Source organism: Rhinatrema bivittatum, chromosome 16 (assembly GCF_901001135.1).
Source record: "Rhinatrema bivittatum chromosome 16, aRhiBiv1.1, whole genome shotgun sequence".
Taxonomy (NCBI): domain Eukaryota; kingdom Metazoa; phylum Chordata; class Amphibia; order Gymnophiona; family Rhinatrematidae; genus Rhinatrema; species Rhinatrema bivittatum.
In genome coordinates this window covers 47,229,715-47,250,119 of record NC_042630.1, presented here as the reverse complement: position 1 = coordinate 47,250,119, position 20,405 = coordinate 47,229,715, and the positions used below count along the sequence as shown (strand labels likewise).

The 20,405-nt window shown below is 43.6% G+C and overlaps 1 protein-coding gene across 1 annotated transcript in view; it reads left to right on the top strand.

Annotated features, from left to right (window-relative positions):
- LOC115077627 (vomeronasal type-2 receptor 26-like) overlaps positions 1 to 20,405 on the top strand; it is a 76,649-nt gene that overhangs the window by 39,147 nt on the left and 17,097 nt on the right. The window contains exon 3 of the mRNA XM_029579922.1: positions 6,484 to 6,711. Within this exon, the coding sequence (XP_029435782.1) occupies positions 6,484 to 6,711 (228 nt within the window). The remainder of the gene's footprint in view (positions 1 to 6,483; positions 6,712 to 20,405) is intronic.

Genomic DNA, 20,405 nt, shown 5'->3' with positions numbered 1-20,405 from the left:
TGCTTCCAATATTTAAAGGTCTTTGAAAACGCTAACAAACTGAGTTAGCAAGGGGAAGGAGTTAGCAAGGGGAAGGGGATTGATTTGGCTACACCTCCCAAGCTACTTTGCCTCCTCGGACTTACCAGAGGTACCCGCTCCTCGGGGGCCTCGCTCTTTTCTTTATTTTCAGATTACAGATAGGAACCGGTACTCGCTCCTCGAGGTCCCATGTTCCTGGACACTCTGAAGATTCTCTACTGCCTGGAAGCTATCGCTGCTACAAACAATTGTGAGTTATCATCGCTCTCTCAGAGCTTTCCCTGGAACAAGGTACTCACTCCTTGAGGGCCTAATCCTTTTCAGTTCCTGAGCTTACTTGAGACCTTACGTGAGTATTGTCATATAGTTCTATTCATGAACTCTGTCTACTCTGCCTACTCCCTTTCTACAGTTTCTCAACAGCTCAGCCATCCTGGGATCGTTGTTCCAGTACCTGAGGGACTACAGCCCTGTCGGGCATATCAGCTCACTACTGCCAACTCTGGTGGTTTCTAATAACCTGTTTAATAAAAGAACTAATGTGTGTCTGTCTCCATACTCCAGCCTAGCCAGTGATCCCTCTCGGGGTATCCTCTCGGGAGCGTGGTCATCTGCCATCGGCCCAGGGATCCACCCACAACTATATCAGATTTATTACAGATTGCTACTCCTAGCAAGATGATATCTGAAACACTACAAGATTGCTAAGAACATAAGAACATAAGAAAATGCCATACTGGGTCAGACCAAGGGTCCATCAAGCCTAGTATCCTGTTTCCAACAGTGGTCAATCCAGGCCATAAGAACCTGGCAAGTACCCAAAAACTAAGTCTATTCCATGTTACCATTGCTAATGGCAGTGGCTATTCTCTAAGTGAACTTAATTAATAGCAGGTAATGGACTTCTCCTCCAAGAACTTATCCAATCCTTTTTTAAACACCGCTATAATAACTGCACTAACCACATCCTCTGGCAACAAATTCCAGAGTTTATTTGTGCGTTGAGTAAAAAAGAACTTTCTCTGATTAGTTTTAAATGTGCCCCATGCTAACTTCATGGAGTGCCCCCTAGTCTTTCTACTATCCAAAAGAGTAAATAACCGATTTACATCTACCCGTTCTAGACCTCTCATAATTTTAAACTTCTCTATCATATCCCCACTCAGCCATCTCTTCTCCAAGCTGAAAAGTCCTAACCCCTTTAGTCTTTCCTCATAGGGGAGCTGTTCCATTCCCCTTATCATTTTGGTAGCCCTTCTCTGTACCATCTCCATCACAATTATATCTTTTTTGAGATGCGGCGACCAGAATTGTACACAGTATTCAAGGTGCGGTCTCACCATGGAGCGATATAGAGGCATTATGACATTTTCCGTTTTCTTCACCATTCCCTTTCTAATAATTCCCAACATTCTGTTTGCTTTTTTGACTGCCGCAGCACACTGAACCGACGATTTCAATGTGTTTTCCACTATGATGCCTAGATCTCTTTCTTGGGTTGTAGCACCTAATATGGAACCCAACATTGTGTAAATATAGCATGGATTATTTTTCCCTATATGCATCACCTTGCACTTATCCACATTAAATTTCATCTGCCATTTGGATGCCCAATTTTCCAGTCTGACAATGTCTTCTTGCAATTTATCACAATCTGCTTGTGATTTAACTACTCTGAACAATTTTGTGTCATCTGCAAATTTGATTATCTCACTCGTCGTATTTCTTTCCAGATCATTTATAAATATATTGAAAAGTAAGGGTCCCAATACAGATCCCTGAGGTGCTCCACTGTGCACTCTCTTCCACTGAGAAAATTGTCTATTTAATGCTACTCTCTGTTTCCTGTTTTTTAGCCAGTTTGCAATCCACAAAAGGACATCGCCACCTATCCCATGACTTTTTACTTTTCCTAGAAGCCTCTCATGAGGAACTTTGTCAAACGCCTTCTGAAAATCCAAGTATACTACATCTACCAGTTCACCTTTATCCACGTGTTTATTAACTCCTTCAAAAAAGTGAAGCAGGTTTGTGAGGCAAGAGTTGCCCTGGGTAAAGCCATGCTGACTTTGTTCCATTAAACCATGTTTTTCTATATGTTCTGTGATTTTGATGTTTAGAACACTTTCCACTATTTTTCCTGGCCCTGAAGTCAGGCTAACAGGTCTGTAGTTTCCTGGATCGCCCCTGGAGCCCTTTTTAAATATTGGGGTTACATTTGCTATCCTCCAGTCTTCAGGTACAATGGATGATTTTAATGATAGGTTACAAATTTTTACTAATAGGTCTGAAATTTCATTTTTTTAGTTCCTTCAGAACTCTGGGGTATATACCATCCGGTCCAGGTGATTTACTACTCTTCAGTTTGTCATTCAGGCCTACCACTTCTTCTAGGTTCACCGTGATTTGATTCAGTCCATCTGAATCATTACCCATGAAAACCTTCTCCATTATGGGTACCTCCTCAACATCCTCTTCAGTAAATACCGAAGCAAAGAAATCATTTAATCTTTCTGCGATGGCCTCCTTCCTCTCCAGGAGCCCGCTACAAAGAGCTTTCTCTACAGATTGATCCTCCCATCTGATTGTTCCTCCCATCAAGCATCTTCTCCATAGCAGATTCACAACAGATTGCTATCTCCTCATGGATATCTATAACAGATTGCTAACTCAAGCAGCAGATATATAACACAGGGACATTCATCAAATCATGTTAGGGCCTCAATGAATAATAAAAAAACAGTCTAACACATGATATCCATGCAATCTTAATCCTATCAAGCATTTGCATGCAAATTTTATAGTAAGTATGCAAAAGCTAACATTTTATGCAAATGACTGACTCTTACCTTGTGTCATGAAAATTGAATGCACAGTAATGTGGGATTTAATGTTGGAAATGACACCTTTTTTTTGGTTCAGCAAAGGGAGAGAAAGTTTTTATCAAGGGATAGCTGCCTTTATCATGGGTCATGGCTATGATGATGGCTAATATTGTGATCGTGAAAACGAGGGCTTTTCTCTTTCTCACACATACCTACACAGCCCTCCTAGGCCAAATAAAATACCTTTTCTTACCTGCCCTGTCTTCCAAAATATTCTGTGTTAGGGGAAAATGGGATACTGGCTGCTTTACTTGCCCGGTTATGTGATGGAATCTGGATTTGCATATGCACACATTTCAAATAGGGCGCACATGTGGTGCTTTCAGCCTAATGGATACCAAGCACACATATATGTGCCTTGGTTATAAGGGTTGAAGCCATTTCATTCCAGGCATGTGTACATGCATACTTGGTATCTGGCTGAATGCGCCTACATGTGTACCCTATTTGATATGAGCATGCACATGTGGGTGCAAATCCTACTTCTGTCATGTAAGTGGGAGGATTTAAAGGATGAGATAAGAATCCATTGTGAATTTGTTCTGGGCTGCAAGGTGGGAAGAGTATACAAGAAGGTGAAAATGGTGATTTTTTTTTTTTTTTTTTGCTTTGGAGTGCATAAGACACAATGCACTCTAAAGGATTGTGTATTTGATTACTTGGATTAATAAAAAAAATTATACTAAAAGGGAAATGCCCTCACATTATTACCAGTTTCGCCTGTTTGTTCCTAGTTCACCTAAGCTAGGGATAGGACTTCCAAAGCTCCCTAAGCTATTTGTATTCCCCCCCCCCCCCCCCCCAATTAGCCTCTAGCCATAAGAGCTGCTGTCTAGCCTACATTTTTTTCTTTTTCTTTTAAGACTTACACGCCATCCATAGAAACAGTAAAGTTATGATACAGGGGACCCTGGCGCGTGCCTGTGCGCTTAAAGTTTAAACGTGCACATCTCTTGGCCTCCCCAAACACGCCAATGCCCTATCCCTTTTTCACTACTTTTCACACGTGTGCACACTCAGAAGTATGCGCATATTCGGGTGGCATTAAAAAGAAAACTCTCTACGATTCAATCCAACTTGTGCGCGGGCAGCGCTAATGCATCTCACATCGTGATAAGCCATTCCATGACACAAATATTTATCGCAGGTTATGATTTTTAGCTACACAATGCAGCATCTCAAAAATTTACATAACCACATCCCCTTTTTATCGTAGCCACTACGCACAATATTCCCACGATAAATATAGCAATCTGATGAATCTAAGTCTTAATTGGTGGATGGAAGATAGAAAAGTAACTAAATGAGCTCAGGGTTTCTTACATGGCAACCACTGTAAAGTTGTAGTTGGTTGCCATGGTGCGCATGCCATGCCATGTAGCTGGTGCACAGTTCTTTGATTGTAGTTGGCATGGAATAAATCCCATAGAAACATAAAAATGATGGCAGAAAAGGTCCAAATAAGGTGCCTTTGGGGGGGAGTGGTATTTTACTTGTGAGCAAAAAAAGTCCTAACTGTGTACTGAGGCTGAAAAAGAGAAAAAAAGTTGCATGAGTTTTACCCATTTGACTCAGGGCAAGGGTTCTTTCTAGATTTCATCGGTCTAGAGACCAGCACTGGGGAGCAGACATTAGCCAGTGTTTGCAGTTCCTTATCTGAGAGGGAGCTACAAGCTATATGAAATAATTTGCTTATTTATGTTGTACTCACGGAGGAGAATGTGGACCCTTTGCCTGAGGAGGAGTTGATGCTACCTGGGAGTGTGAACCCTTGCAGGTCCCTACCGTCAGGAGGCGAGGCCAGACTGATGCAGGGGCTAACTGGAGCTTCACCAATACCAGCCCCATTCCCCATGGGTTGAGCCTTTGGGTGCATAGGACCGGCTGGTCTTAGGTGGGCCCCTGCAAAAATGGAGGAAATACAGCTAGAAGGGTCATCTGAAGTCAGTCCAGGATCAGAAACCAGAGAGTCATCAAAATCCAGTCCAAGGTCGAAGCCAGAAGAATCATCATAAGCCAGTCCAAGGTCAGAGCCAGAAGAATCACCATAAGACACTCCGAGGTCAAAGCCAGAAGAATCCGACTGTCAGGACCAAGAAAGGCAAGAACAAGGCTCGGAAGGCAGGAACAAGGCTCAACACACAACTCAGAAGACTCCACAAGGAAAGCAGACTCATTGCCAAGTCGTCTGTCCTGAGTCACTGCAGAGAATTTAAGGGAGGAAGGCCCGGCATGCACAGAAAGGGTCGGCGGTGTCTCCCTGCCATGGGCCCTTTAAATCCATGCGGAGGATGCACATGTGTGCCCCTAGGGGGCGGAGCCAAGATGGCTGACGTCTCGGCTGAAGGAAAAATGCCATGGCCTCAGCAGTACAGGAGGAGTGCGGGCCCTGCCGGAGCTCGGAACCAGCGCTGGAGCGAGTGGAGCCGATGGGCGTAATCATTTATTTCTGGGCTAAGTATATTTCTTGTCTGATTTTTGTAATATTTTGTACCCTGGGGGAGGTTATTTTACTTGTGAACAAATATTCCTCAACTGTGTATTGAGGCTGAAAAAGAGAAAAAATAAGTTGCATGTTTGACCAGTCTGTCTAGGGGGAAGGACTCTATGTAGATATCATTGGACTAGAGACCAGGATTGGGGAACAGATATTAGCCAGTGTTTGCAGTTCTTCCTGTGAGAGGCAGCTAGAAGGTATCTGAAAGAAAAAAAAATTCCTGCAGATAATCTCAACTGTTCAGTTCCCTCCCTCCCTTCCCCTCTTCCCACCCTCCCACCCCTGGGTTTACTTTTCTTACATAGTCTTTCCTGGATTCCTAGTGCTTAGAGAAGTGGGCTACGATCCAGGGTTCAAGTCTTACTGTCGCTCTTTGTAACCCTCCATTGCCTCAGGTACAAGAAAGCAAAAATTCAGGCAGAAGAAGGATTGCTAAAGAGGTAAAGCGAGCTGACAAGACATTTTTCAGATATATCAGAGAAAGGAGAAATGTCCGAGGTAGTATAGTAAAATTGAAAACTGACAAAGATCAATGTGTGGAGAGAGATGAAGAAATGGCTGAAATATTGAACAAATATTTCAGTTCAGTGTTCTTTAAAGAAGACCCTAGGATAAGGACTGTCACTAGTTAACAAGACTGTGGATGGGGGTGGAGTAGACAAAACTCTGTTTATAGAAGAGAAGGAATGGGAAGAGCCAGGTTCCATTTTCCATTACTCACTGTCTCCTGTCAGTCAATCAATTTGCAATCCATGCTATTACTTTGGCACCCACTCCCAAGCTTCTCATTTTGTTCCAGAATCTCCTTTATGATGTTAGATCTTTAGGTAATACTATGACATTTATCTCTACACTTCATTCTGAAATGCATGTTCTCTCACTGTAATAACTCAATGTGGTATCACATCTATTCACAATTTTTAGGCTCAGAAAAATGTGGGCTTACATTGGGTATATGATAATAGACATACAAAGGGTTGAATTTGCAAAAGTTTGAATCAAGTGTGCAGTAGCACCATTTGCAATGGTTTCAGGTCCAGTCTGAGACAGAATTTTCTAACCTTTTGTTTTCATTTGTAGCTCAACCAATACATTAAGGAGGTTCACTTTAAAACCCATGATGGAGATGAGATCTTCTTTGATGAGAAAGGGAATGTGCCAGCTCACTATGACATCATAAACTGGCTCCTGCTCCCTAATGGCTCATTCATCAGCAGCAGTGTTGGAAATTTTAATTTATCAGCATCAAGTGGTCAGCAGCTCTTTGTGAACCAAAGTGCCATCTTGTGGAATCCGTCCTTTACTGAGGTTTGGCATTTTCTACTCTGTTCTCATTAGACTACGCATTGCATTCTGTTTATATGATCATATCATCGTAAGATACCAGCTTTATGTCAAATCATCATTCACGCTTTTCCAATAAGAGCCCAAAGCATGTTACAGGTTCTATAGCAGATATTTAAAATCCAATATGCAAAAAACAGAATGATTTAGTGCAGTAGAGGTGCAAATCAGAGTGCAGGTGATTGTACAGAAGTATATCAGATATATCAGATTAAATCTGTGAAAACAGCAGGTTTAGTACAGGGGGCCTAGGGTTTATATATCCATATATATTTATGGAGATTAGATTATACAGGATTAATGTTATACAGGGCTTCAACGGTTTATGTTTTTACCAGTTTTCAGAAGGTTGGGAGATATGGGATGAGTCTGTTTGGTGCTAGGGTATTTTATATGGCTGGAGCTGGTCCTTTTTCTGGTGTTTGACTTGAAGCTTGTGCTCTGAGGGTCTTTTAGGGTACTGGATCAGGTAGGGGATTTGAGATGGGATTGTGAGTGGGAGGGGAGAGGCAAGAAGGTGAGGATTAGAAATGGACCATGTTTCTTTTTTCTGAATTTGAAAAGGGGGTTGAGTGGGTGAAGGCACTCTTGGACTCTTTTGAGGGGTGGAGGGGAGATTAGGCACTATGCCTGGCATTAATGTTAGTGATTTAGCAGGGTGGGTGATGGGGAATGGGACTGGAGGCCAATAAGGATTTACAAAAATGTTATTTGCATCTTATCTTGCTGTTTATTTGCCTGCAGTTCAGAAAGCAGTATAGGAAGATTTTAAAGGTGGTCCAAAAAAAAGGGACTACCAAAATGGTGTTGAGTCTATACCAAAAACCCTATGAGAGATGATGTAGAGATCTAAATATGTGCACCCTAGCATACAAATGAGAATGCATAGCAAGCTTCTTATTCATTTATTTAATGCTCATTAAAAGAAGGAACCAATCCCCATTTAGAACTAGTGACCCAATCTCAGTTCAGAAGTGGGGAGTTGTTGCTTCTATGAAAGTGAAATGCATACATTAATAAGTAGTTGTAGACTAAGCCTCCTACTGGCAGCAGTAGAAATGCTGCATTGGAGCAGGGATGAGGTAAGGTCATACCTCCTTATGTGGATGAGTAGAGGATATTTCCTTGTAGGCTGTTGAGAAGTGGTAGTTATGTTGGAAGAGGCAATGGGGGTGATGACAGCAATATTTATTGCTCCATCAGGTTTTTGGGCAAGGATGCAAATCTCCAGTAGCTTTTATATCTATTGGGCTGCTGATGGTGGGAGGGAAATTAGAGCTTTTGGTGAATGCAGCACTTGCCATCTTCATTCCTCCTATTTAGCGCTGTGTTTCTACATGAAAAATTGTCAGATAATTGTAATATTGGACAAATATGAATTAAAGTCAAGTTTAGCGCAGACGCACCATGCCAAATTTTGTGCAAATTATACACTATTTTTGCCCTATGAGTATAGACTGATAGCGAGATGGATAGACCAGCAATTGAAAACAGCTGGAACAAGTGAATCTTGCCTAAAAATGAAGATATAGGGGTAGATTTTCCACATGTGTGCGCTGCGTCCATGTGCGCGTGCTTCCCGGCACACACATGGATGAGCTGATTTTCTACCATGTGTGCACTAGTGTGAACACATGGTAGAAAATCCATGGGCCGCGCGCACATGTGCACCGGATTTTATAATCCGCACATGTACGTGCAGGCAGTGTGCACAAGGGGAGGTTTGCAATTCCCATGCAGCGACGCATTCAGGCCTTCCCCAGTTCTCTCCCAGTCCGCTTCACTTAAGGAGCAGACTGGGAGTGAACTTCCCTATCCCCCTACCCATACTCCCTCCCTGTTCTTATCTCCCCACCCCTTAAACTCTACCTTTTTTCTTTTTTTCCCTTTGTTTGACATGTGAGTCTTCAGGTCAGCCATCAATAGCACTGTCCCAGCCCACCCCACCACCCAGAACATGCCCCCCCAGGCCACCCCTTCCAGGAAGCCTGGCACTTGTGTGCGTACCGGCCTTTATGTGCATTGCTAGGCCTCTTGGAAAATGTGCCCGGCACACACATGGGCCAACCATGTGCATAAAACCAGGATTTTATGCACGAGGGCAGTTTAAATTCCACCCTGTATAGCATTAAACATAATATCTTACCCTCTGGTAAAAAATTCATAGTGTAAAATAAACCTTTTTCCTAGTGTCCTTGTTGAATCTCTTTTGTAAAGCAGACATTAGGGACCTATGCTCATCTGAAATGAATGTGCATGCTGAATAAATTGAGGCCTTTCTTTTTTCATTAAATCTAAAATAAAATATGCTTCCTCCCCGTCGCCCTCAAATTTTTGCCTTTTTCATTTCAGCAAATTTTCTGAAAAAAAAAAAATCAGATTTAAATGACCCCCGCCTTCCCCGCGACCACCAGATATTTATTTATTTATTTATTTATTTAGCATTTTTCTATACCGAACTTCATGGTTAAATACCATATCAAATCGGTTTACATCGAACGGGGGATAGAGAACTTGTAACAGAAATGGAACAGTACAATATAATCAGAGGAGAGCAGTAAGTTACATTAAACAAGGACTATAAACTTGGAGGCTTTACAGCTTGGAAGTAAGTAGAATAAAAAGGCCCGAGAAGGGCAATAACTTAAACACAAAAGTTGTAATGGATTCAGATTAAACAGGAAAGAATATTATCTGAGGTATTAGGATAATCATAATAATAGGCAACATAAATAGTAGCATGGTTCCGTAGCTCGTGAATAGGTTGTTTGTCTATTGTGAGTCTGAAGGATCCGAGAAGGCTTGTTGGAACAGCCAAGTCTTAAGTTTTTTTTTGAATGTTATTAGGCATGGTTCCAGCCTGAGGTCTGCGGGGAGGCTATTCCAGATGTTTGGACATGCTAAAGAAAAAGCTCGGACCCTGGTCGAGACGAGGCGAATAGCTTTGGTTTGAGGGGATTGTAGCGCTCCTTTGTGGATTTCTCTAATTGGTCTGTTGGAAGTATGGAGTTTGAGAGGGAATTCAAGGTCAAGATGAAGATAGTTATGGATGGACTTGTGTATCAGGGTGAGAGATTTGTGAAGGATTCTGTGGTAGACTGGTAACCAGTGTAGGTTTCGGAGAGTGGGAGTAATATGTTCTCTTCGGTTGGTGTTGGTTAAAATTCTGGCCGCAGCATTTTGTATCATTTGAAGTGGTTTGATGGATGAGTTGGGTAGGCCAGTGAGAAGAGCGCTGCAGTAATCTATTTTTGCAAATATTAAGGATTGGAGAACAGTCCTAAAGTCGTGTAAATAAAGGAGGGGTTTGAGTCTTTTCAACACCTGTAGTCTGTGGAAGCAATCTTTGGTAGTTGTATTGATCATAGTCCTTAAATTAAGGCGGTTGTCAAGGATTACTCCCAGATCTCTTACTCGAGTGAGGGTGAGATGATAACTGTGTTGTGTTTGTGGAGGGTGGTTGTCTGGGTTGAAGGAGATAAATAGTAGTTCAGTCTTAGTGGAGTTGAGGACCAAATTTAGATTGTTGAGGAGATTGTTGATAGATTGAAGACAATTTTTCCAAAGCGAGAGAGCTTTGGTGATGGATTCTGTTATGGGAATCAGAATCTGAACATCGTCAGCGTAGATGTAATGAATGAGGTTGAGACTTGTTAACAGATGGCAAAGGGGAAGGAGGTAGATATTGAAAAGGGTGGGAGAAAGGGAGGATCCTTGGGGCACGCCAAGAGAAGAATTTGTCAATGGCGATTCTTTGATGTTGATCCTGACCCTGAAGTTTCTGTTGTCAAGGAAGGACTTGAACCAGCTGTAGACTAATCCGGTTATGCCAATGTCTGACAAACGATCTAGGAGGATGGAGTGGTTGACCGTGTCGAAGGCTGCTGAGATGTCTAGAAGGATTAGAAGAAATGAGTGTCCTTTGTCCAGTCCCATAATAATATGGTCTGTTAGTGAGATGAGCAGGGTTTCTGTGTTGCGTGATTTGCGGAGACCATATTGGGAAGAGGAAAGATATGTAGTTCAGCCATAAAATTGTCCAATATTTTACATGTACATCATTATCAGACATGTTCTTTTTATTGGGAAGAATTTGAGGATGTTGCAGTTAAGACACTGGGATGGTAATACCTTAAGGGGCGGATTTTAAGAGCCTTGCTCGCGTAAATCCGCCCGGATTTACGCGAGCAGGGCCTTGCGCGCCGGTGCGCCTATTTTACATAGGCCTGCCGGCGCACGCAGAGCCCCGGGACTCGCGTAAGTCCCGGGGTTTTCCGAGGGGGGCATGTCGGGGGCGGGGCCGATCGCCGCGGCGTTTTTGGGGCGTGTCGGCAGCGTTTTGGGGCGGGCTCGGGGGCGTGGTTTCGGCCCGGGGTGGTCCAGGGGCGTGGCCGCACCCTCCGGAACCGCCCCCGGGTTGCGTCTAGGCGCGCGGGGATTTACTTCTCCCTCTGGGAGGCATAAATCCCCCAACAAAGGTAGGGGGGGTTTAGACAGGGCCGGAGGGGTGGGTTAGGTAGAGGAAGGGAGGGGAAGGTGAGGGGAGGGCGTTAGCGAATTCCCTCCGAGGCGGCTCCGATTTCGGAGAGGCCTCGGAGGGAACGGAGGTAGGCTGCGCGGCTCGGCGCGCGCCGGCTACACGAAATCGGTAGCCTTGCGCGCGCCGATCCAGGATTTTAGCAGATACGCGCGGCTCCGTGCATATCTATTAAAATCCAGCGTACTTTGTTTGCGCCTGATGCGCCTACAAAAGTACGCGAGGGCGCCCTGTTTGAAAATCTACCCCATACTGTGCAGAGTTGGGTAAAGACTGCACATACATTTTACTAGGGATGTAGTCATTTGAAAAAGAATGCACAGGCTGAAACTAATTTATTAATGTATTTATTTATAAATATTTATTTCCAGCAGCCTCCAAAGTTCGGGGCGGGTTACAAATAACAAACATAATGGAAATCGATACATGAGAGTAAGACAAATAAGTTCAACAACATAAATATTAAAATAAACTAATAATAAAATACTTCACAGAAATATTAATAGAGATTAAGATAAACACTTTGATGGTGTAATACTGAAGATATTGAGGGACGGGAAAGTGACAGTGACAAGGATAATCATGGCACACATAAATCTGGGAAGGCTTATAAGAAAAGATGATGTTTGTTTAAGAGCTTTTTTGAAATCTTTTTTATTGGCAGATAGTCTTAAGTCAGGAGGCAGTGTATTCCAATGAATAGGGCCTTCAATTGAGAAAGCTCTCTCTCTGGTCTAGTCGTGTTGTTTTAGGGAACAGAATTTGTAAGAGGAGTTTGTTTTTGGATCTGAGGTTTTTGCAAGGGATGTATACATGTAATGCTGTGGATAACCAGGTGGAAATATTATTGTAAAATCAGGGGTCGGCGCGTGCAAAGGGATGCACAATTGTGCACCCTGCGCACGCACATGGCCGCAAGTTTACCCCATTCCCTACCCCCTAACCTGACCTTCCCACTCCTTTGCCTAGCCTTTCCACCCTCTAACACTAACCTAAATCCCCTAAATTGTTATTTCACCTTTTGCACCTGCCGGCACGTGATCCTCCAACACAGCGGCAAATGGCCACTGTGCCGGAGGTCTCTGGCCCTGCCCCCATCCCACCCACACCCTGCCCCTGGACTACCTCTTTTGTAAAGCCCCTGGACTTAGATGCATCCCGGGCCTTTACGCGCGTTGCTGGGCTTTTATAAAATAGGCCCGGTGCTCGTAACCCCCACTACACGCGTAAATCATCCTCTGGATTTACGCGCATAGGGATTTTAAAATCCATCCCTATATTTTACACCTAAGGTGGACAATAATTGACAGATGAGTGTGAGGTATTTCTTGAATAGAGTGGCTGATAAAGCAGATCATAGAAACATAGAAACATAGAAACATAGAAATGACGGCAGAAGAAGTCCGAATGGCCCATCCAGTCTGCCCAGCAAGCCTCACACATTTTTTCTCTCATTCTTATCTGTTTCTCTTAGCTCCTTGTTCTATTCCCCTTCCACCCCCACCATTAATGTAGAGAGCAGTGATGGAGCTGCATCCAAGTGAAATATCTAGCTTGATTAGTTAGGGGTAGTAGGGGCAGTAACTGCTGCGATAAGCAAGCTACACCCATGCTTATTTGTTTTACCTAGACTATGTTGTACAGCCCTTGTTGGTTTTTTTTTCTTCTCCCCTGCCGTTGAAGCAGAGAGCCATGCTGGATATGCATTGAAAGTGAAGTATCCTTGGGGAACACCTGTGTTTAGAGCGAAAGGAATGGAATATGTTTGATTTATAAATATTTGCTGGTATCTGTTTTTTTAAGTATGATTTGAAACCAAGTATGCACTGTTCCGGATATTCCTAGGTTTGATAGACGGGCAGTAGAATTTGATGGTTTATGGTATCAAAGGCAGCAGAAAGATCTAGGAAAATGGAAATGTGTGAAGATCCTATGTCAAAACCAAGATGTTGTGCTAGAGGTGGACCCTTGGCCTGGTGCAGGATTGGTACGGCCCTCTGAGAGAACCCAGAGGGCACCTGCCGCCAGGAGGTGGAGCACACTAGGAGACAGAGGCAAGCTGGAGCTTCACTAATAATGGCCCAGGGGCTCCGTGGGTTGAGCCCTTGGATTCCCAGACTGCTTGGGCTTAGGTGGGCCTCTGGGGGTCTCCCGGAGAGATGGTGGTGTGCCACGAAGAGTAGAGGTGCATGGCTGATGATGTACAGACGAGCTAGACCGGAACAGATAGTACTGGAGACCATGGGTACGAGGCAGAAACTGAAGGTCCTCTTGGCAGGGTAGGCAACGCCTTGTGGTCTAGCTCGAGGAAGGTCACTGACAGCGTCAAGGCAGACTGACCTTGTGGTCCCAGGAGAAGCAAAGAGAGTGCCCGAATGGAGCACAATGGTCAAAGCCAGGGTATCTGACGAAGGATGGTCAGCCAAAGCAAGGGTCAGTTCCAGGTATTGGTTCAAGTGTGGTCAGACCAAGCAGAGGGTAGTTCCAGGTATCAGTCCAAGTGTGGTCAGAGGCAAGCCAAGGTCAGTACCGGGTTTTAGTCCGAGAAGTTACAACTTGGGTTGCAGAACGTGGAACAAAACTCAGGAACGAAGGAACAAAACTCAGGAATGAAGGAACACAGGAATAGGCGCTGGAACACAGGAAGAACCACTGGAGCACAGGAGCAAACGCAGGAACACTGGAACTAGAAAAGGAACACAGGACCGGCCTTGGGACACTGGAACAAGCACAGGAACTCAGGAACACTGGAACAAGCACAGGAACATGTGCGTGCGCCTAGGGGCCGACTGCAGGAAGGTGTGGCGCGAGACTCTGTGCACTGCGAGGGATGCGGAGCACTGGAGCAGGAGGGAACTGGGTCCAGAGTCAAGGAGGCCGAGGAGTTAGGAGCCCGAGGGCGCAGATGGGTAGTTGCGACCGCGGGAGAGACCGGGGGAGCAGTCAAGGCTGGGTCTGGAAGGTGAACAGGGCTGGACGCACCCCATTGCGCAGCCAGGGCGTGCAACAGATCTTCTCTATAATTTCTTACCATTGATTAATAACTTTTTCGTTTCAGATGCCAAAGAGCTAGTAGACACTTGGAACAGTGCTTTAACTAATTTTATTTATTTAGAAATTTTTTATATACCGCGGCACGTTAAGAACATCACCTCGGTTAAAATAAACAATAATTCAGCAACAAGCTTTACAATCTAAAGACCATCGAACAGAACATGTATCAAAATAACTCCTTAATAATAATAACACCTTAGATAAAAGTTCACCCTTTACACACCATAAAAATAAAAAGAACCAAGTCTGCACCATGGTTTACACATACATTACTGGTTCATAAACATAAATTATGAATTCTTGAAAGCAAATGGAAAAAACAATAAAGTTCAACCAATTTAAGCCTCTTCACTACTGAACTCTCAATTTATCAAACAGCCATTAATAATGCCATCTCTCCTGGAGACCCCCAGAGGCCCACCTAAGCCCAGGCAGCCCGGGAATCCAATGGCTCAACCCGTGGAGCCCCCAGGCCATTATTGGTGAATCTCTCCTTGTGTACACCACCACCTGGCAGCAGACGCCCTCTGGGATCCCTCAGAGGGCCATACAAATCTTGCGCCAGGCCAAGGGTCCACCTCCAGCGCAACAAGATCTCCATATTGATGTGTTTTTCTTTATTTTTTAAAATGGTTGGTGAACTATTGATGTTTTGAAACTGATTAATTTTAATAGTGGTATTCACAATCAAGTGGCCTGACGAAGGTATGGAAGGAATTTTTGTTAGGTGAGAATTGTATTTAAAAGTTGATGGGTTTAAGAATAACAAGCCTAGTGTGTGACCAGCTTTAGGGGTTGGATGAGAGATGAATTTTTCCATTCTAGAGCATGCATGCTATTCAGGAAGTATTCAGTTGAAGTGGATAGTGGAATTGTGTCAACATGTATGTTGAAATCACCTAATATGATGGTTTTATCAGGATGAGGTAAGAGAGTGGCAAAATATTCAAGTAGAGGCGATGAGTTGTGAGTTAGAAGTCTCGGGGGCCATTATGCTAGGCTGAGATCAAAGTGTGGACTACTAGACTAACATTATCTTAAACAGAGGTGGTATAACTACAGGGAAAGAGGAAAAAGTAAAGGAAAGTTTCTGAAAAATGATTAAACCCCCACCTCAACCAGTGGTGCGAGGATGGTGTTAAAAAGTGTAATTGTGGGGGCAGCAAAGGTTTAGGAGGAATTCATCTCCTGAGGTGATCCATGATTCTGTTATACAAAGACAGTCAATGGTGGATCAGATAGGATGTCATAGATGAGAGGTGATATTTTTCTTTTTTTAATGGATCTAATGTTTAATAATGAAAGTTTAAAAGAAGAAAGAGATGAAGATGATTGTTGTTTGGTGGAGTGTAATAAAGGAATATGAATGAGAGAGGAATCAGGCCTAGGCAAGGAACTTCTTGAGCATAATGAGCCATATCTTCCATGGCCAGTTATAGCAGAGATAAACATTAACTTCTTTCTCGGGGTGCCTCCATTTTTTTGGGACCCACAGAGAGAAAATCCTATGTATTTCATTTATTTTGTTTTCCATTCATTTCTATAGCCCTTTGAAGTTTTTGAAACATAAGAATCAATGCGTGTAAAGTTAAGTAACTATAGCAATAAGCCCTTCCCTGTGAGTCATATATGATCTCACGGGCAGGACATGAAGTCAAGAAGACCATAGATAAGACATATCACAGCAAAGCATTTTTCCAAGTAAACCGACTGGTGCAATCTGCATCATGTCTGGGATGGCATAGAGTCCAACAGGATAAACATCCTGCATGAGACTAAATATAAAATTGAATATTTATGGGTAGAAATCCCTTGTATGTCGGAGAAGACGATAGTGATAGTATACTACCATCCACCTGGTCAAGATGGTGGGACGGACAGTGAAATGCTGAGAGAAATTAGGGAAGCTAACCAAATTGGTAGTGCAGTAATAATTAAAAGGGGTTAAAATAATTAAAAATGGTTAAAAGGGGAGGTGAAAGAAGCTATTTTAGCCAAAAGATCTTCATTCAAAAATTGGAAGAAGGATCCAACAGAATAAAATAGGAAAAAGCATAAACATTGGCAAGTTAAATGTAAGACATTGATAAGACAGGCTAAGAGAAAATTTGAAAAGAAGTTGGCTGTAGAGGGAAAAACTCACAGTGAAAACTTTTTAAAATATATCCAAAGCAGAAAGTCTGTGAGGGAGTCAGTTGGACCGCTAGATGATCGAGGGGTTATAGAGGCACTTAGAGAAGATAAGGCCATCGTGGAAAGATTAAATGATTTCCTTGCTTCGGTGTTTACTGAAGAGGATGTTCGGGAGGTACACATAATGGAGAAGGTTTTCATGGGTAATAATTCAGATGGACTGAATCAAATCTCGGTGAACCTAGAAGATGTGGTAGACCTGATTGACAAACTGAAGAGTAGTAAATCATCTGGACTGGATGGTATACACCCCAGAGTTCTGAAGGAACAAAAAATTGAAATTTCAGACCTATTAGTAAAAATGTGTAACCTATCATTAAAATCATCCATTGTACCTGAAGACTGGAGGATAGCAAAGGTAACCCCAATATTTAAAAAGTGCTCCAGGGGCGATCCGGTAAACTACAGACCGGTTAGCCTGACTTCAGTGCCAGGAAAAATAGTGGAAAGTGTTCTAAACATCAAAATCACAGAACATGTAGAAAGACATGGTTTAATGGAACAAAGTCAGTATGGCTTTACCCAAGGCAATTCTTGCCTCACAAATCTGCTTCACTTTTTTGAAGGAGTTAATAAACATGTGGATAAAGGTGAACCGGTAGATGTAGTATACTTGGATTTTCAGAAGGCGTTTGACAAAGTTCCTCATGAGAGGCTTCTAGGAAAAGTAAAAAGTCATGGAATAGGTGGTGATGTCCTTTCGTGGATTGCAAACTGGCTAAAAGACAGGAAACAGAGAGTAGGATTAAATGGACAATTTTCTCAGTGGAAGGGAGTGGACAGTGGAGTGCCTCAGGGATCTGTATTGGGACCCTTACTTTTCAATATATTTATAAATGATCTGGAAAGAAATACGATGAGTGAGATAATCAAATTTGCAGATGACACAAAATTGTTCAGAGTAGTTAAATAACAAGCAGACTGTTATAAATTGCAGGAAGACCTTGTGAGACTGGAAAACTGGGCATCCAAATGGCAGATGAAATTTAATGTGGATAAGTGCAAGGTGATGCATATAGGGAAAAATAACCCATGCTATAATTACACAATGTTGGGTTCCATATTAGGTGCTACAACCCAAGAAAGAGATCTAGACGTCATAGTGAATAACACATTGAAATCGTCGGTTCAGTGTGCTGCGGCAGTCAAAAAAGCAGTAGATTAGTCTATGAACTCTACACAATAAGCCTAACTATAATACTACGTGTGATAAAGCTACCCGTGTACGTACCTTGGTACCATTGGTTTTGAACTACTTCACTAAATGATTATGTCTAATGATTTATTGTAACCGAACCTTAGACGGCACCTGTTAGAATGTACTATAGTACACTTTCACCTACATTAAGTATGTGCCTACATGTAAACCGTTGCAATGGTATTTAACTTAGCAACGGTATAGAAACGTTTTAAATAAAATAAATAAATAAATTATTAGAAAGGGAATGGTGAATAAAACGGAAAATATCATAATGCCTCTGTATCACTCCATGGTGAGACCACACCTTGAATACTGTGTACAATTCTGGTCACCGAATCTCAAAAAAGATGGGGAAGGTACAGAGAAGGGCTACCAAAATGATAAGGAGAATGGAACAACTCCCCTATGAGGAAAGACTAAAGAGGTTAGGACTTTTCAGCTTGGAGAAGAGATGACTGAGAGGGGGATATGATAGAGATGTTTAAAATCATGAGAGGTCTAGAATGGGTAGATGTGAATCGGTTATTTACTCTTTCAGATAGTAGAAAAACTAGTGGGCACTCCATGAAGTTAGCATGGGGCACATTTAAAACTAATCGGAGAAAGTTCTTTTTTACTCAACGCACAATTAAACTCTGGAATTTGTTGCCAGAGGATGTGGTTAGTGCAGTTATTATAGCTGTGTTTAAAAAAGGATTGGATAAGTTCTTGGAGGAGAAGTCCATTACTGCTATTAAGTTCACTTAGAGAATAGCCACTGCCATTAGTAATGGTAACATGGAATAGACTTAGTTTTTGGGTACTTGTCAGGTTCTTTTGGCCTGGATTGGCCACTGTTGGAAACAGGATGCTGGGCTTGATGGACCCTTGGTCTGACCCAGTATGGCATTTTCTTATGTTTCTTATGTTTCTAATGATTTTTCTCTTCCCTTAGGGAGGGGTGGAAGCAGGTTCTGGGTTTGGGAGGGAGAGAGTGGGAGAGTTGCTGCATTACTTTTTTCTCCATCTGGGCAGCAGGCACCAGTCCAGTAAGGTGAGCACCATACAGAGACTGTGTTGCACTGGAGGTGGACCCTTGGCCTGGTGCAGGATTGGTACGGCCCTCTGGTCGGACCCAGAGAGCACCTGCCACCAGGAGGCGGAGCACAGGAGGAGACAGAGGCTAGCAGGAGCTTCACCAATAGCAACCTGAGGTTTCCGCAGGTTGAGCCCTTGGGTACCCGAGCCACCTGGTCTTAGATGGGCCTCACAGGGTCTCCTGAAGAGGAAGTGCAGGGGAGTGCCCACTACAAACAAGGGTGCATGGTCAATGTCCCAACAGAATGGTACGGAGGTCATGGAAGGCTGAAAGAGAGTGTCTGAGTGTATAGTGAGGTTCAAGGCCAGAGTATCAGTCCAGAAAGGTCAGCTGAAGCAAGGGTCAGTACCAGTGGTCAGTCCAGGTATAGTCAGGTCAGGCAAAGGGCAGGTTCCAGGCAGTGATCAGACGTGGTCAAAGGACAGGCAGTGGTCAGTTCCAGGCAGTGGTCAGACGTGGTCAGTGGACAAGCAGAGGTCAGTTCCAGGCAGTGGTCAGATGTGGTCAGTGGACAGGCAGAGGTCGGTTCCAGGCAGCAGTCAGACATGGTCAATGGACAGGCAGAGGTCAGTTCCAGGCAGCGGTCAGACATGGTCAGTGGACAGGCAGAGGTCGGTTCCAGGCAGCAGTCAGATGTGGTCAATGAACAGGCAGAGGTCAGTTCCAGGCAGCGGTCAGACATGGTTAGAAGCAAGCAATGGTCAGTACCGTGAGATCAGTCCGGAGGGTACTACTAGGGAACGAGAGACGCGGGAACAGGAAACACTGGAACCGGAGACCCTGGAACAAGGAACGCTGGAACAAGACAAGGCAAACTAATACACCGAAGTGTTGACCCAATTGCCAAGGTGAGGGACAGGAAGCAGGGACTCGCCTTAAGTATCCGGCCTAGGTGAATTCATCGGGAGGTGCCCACGCGGGTTTTCCTGCCGTTGGCCCTTTAAATGTCTGTGTATTGGCCACGCATGCATCTAGGGGCGGGGCCAGGGACGCTGATGACACAGGGCGCCAGGGACGCTGTGAACTGGCTGTGGTCACGGAGGAGGAGTGCCCAGAGCTGGTAGAAGGACTAGCGAGGTGAGCAGGGCCGATCGCAGTACGAATGCGGCCGGGGTGCGCAACAGACTGAGGCATATAGGTTCCTGTTTTTTTTAATTAAACTGGGGTGGATTGTCCCTCAATCAGAATGAAGAAATACAGGCAGAACTGAAACATGTAGATGACTATTTTCATGTTCTGAGTGTGGTAATTATTTCAGAAGGCAGAGAGAATGAAAGTTGCACCTGAAAATCAACCTCACAACTTACCTGGAAAACCACACTGAGGGGGAAACCATTCAGAATGTGACTGAAGTTCCAATCAGAAAACCCATTTCACAAGGAACCCAGAATTCCCACCAGTAGCAAAATCAAGCTCAAGTAGAGAATAAAAATTAAAGCTCATGTCACAAAAATTATGCTGACTACAGACCTTTATCTTGTACTAAATCTGACAAGTGGCAAGTACTTCCTCTGGAAAAGAGACATTGCCTGCTGCAGTACACTTCATGCTACATCTTTGGGGTCAGACTTGCTGCCATACCCAAACTTTATACC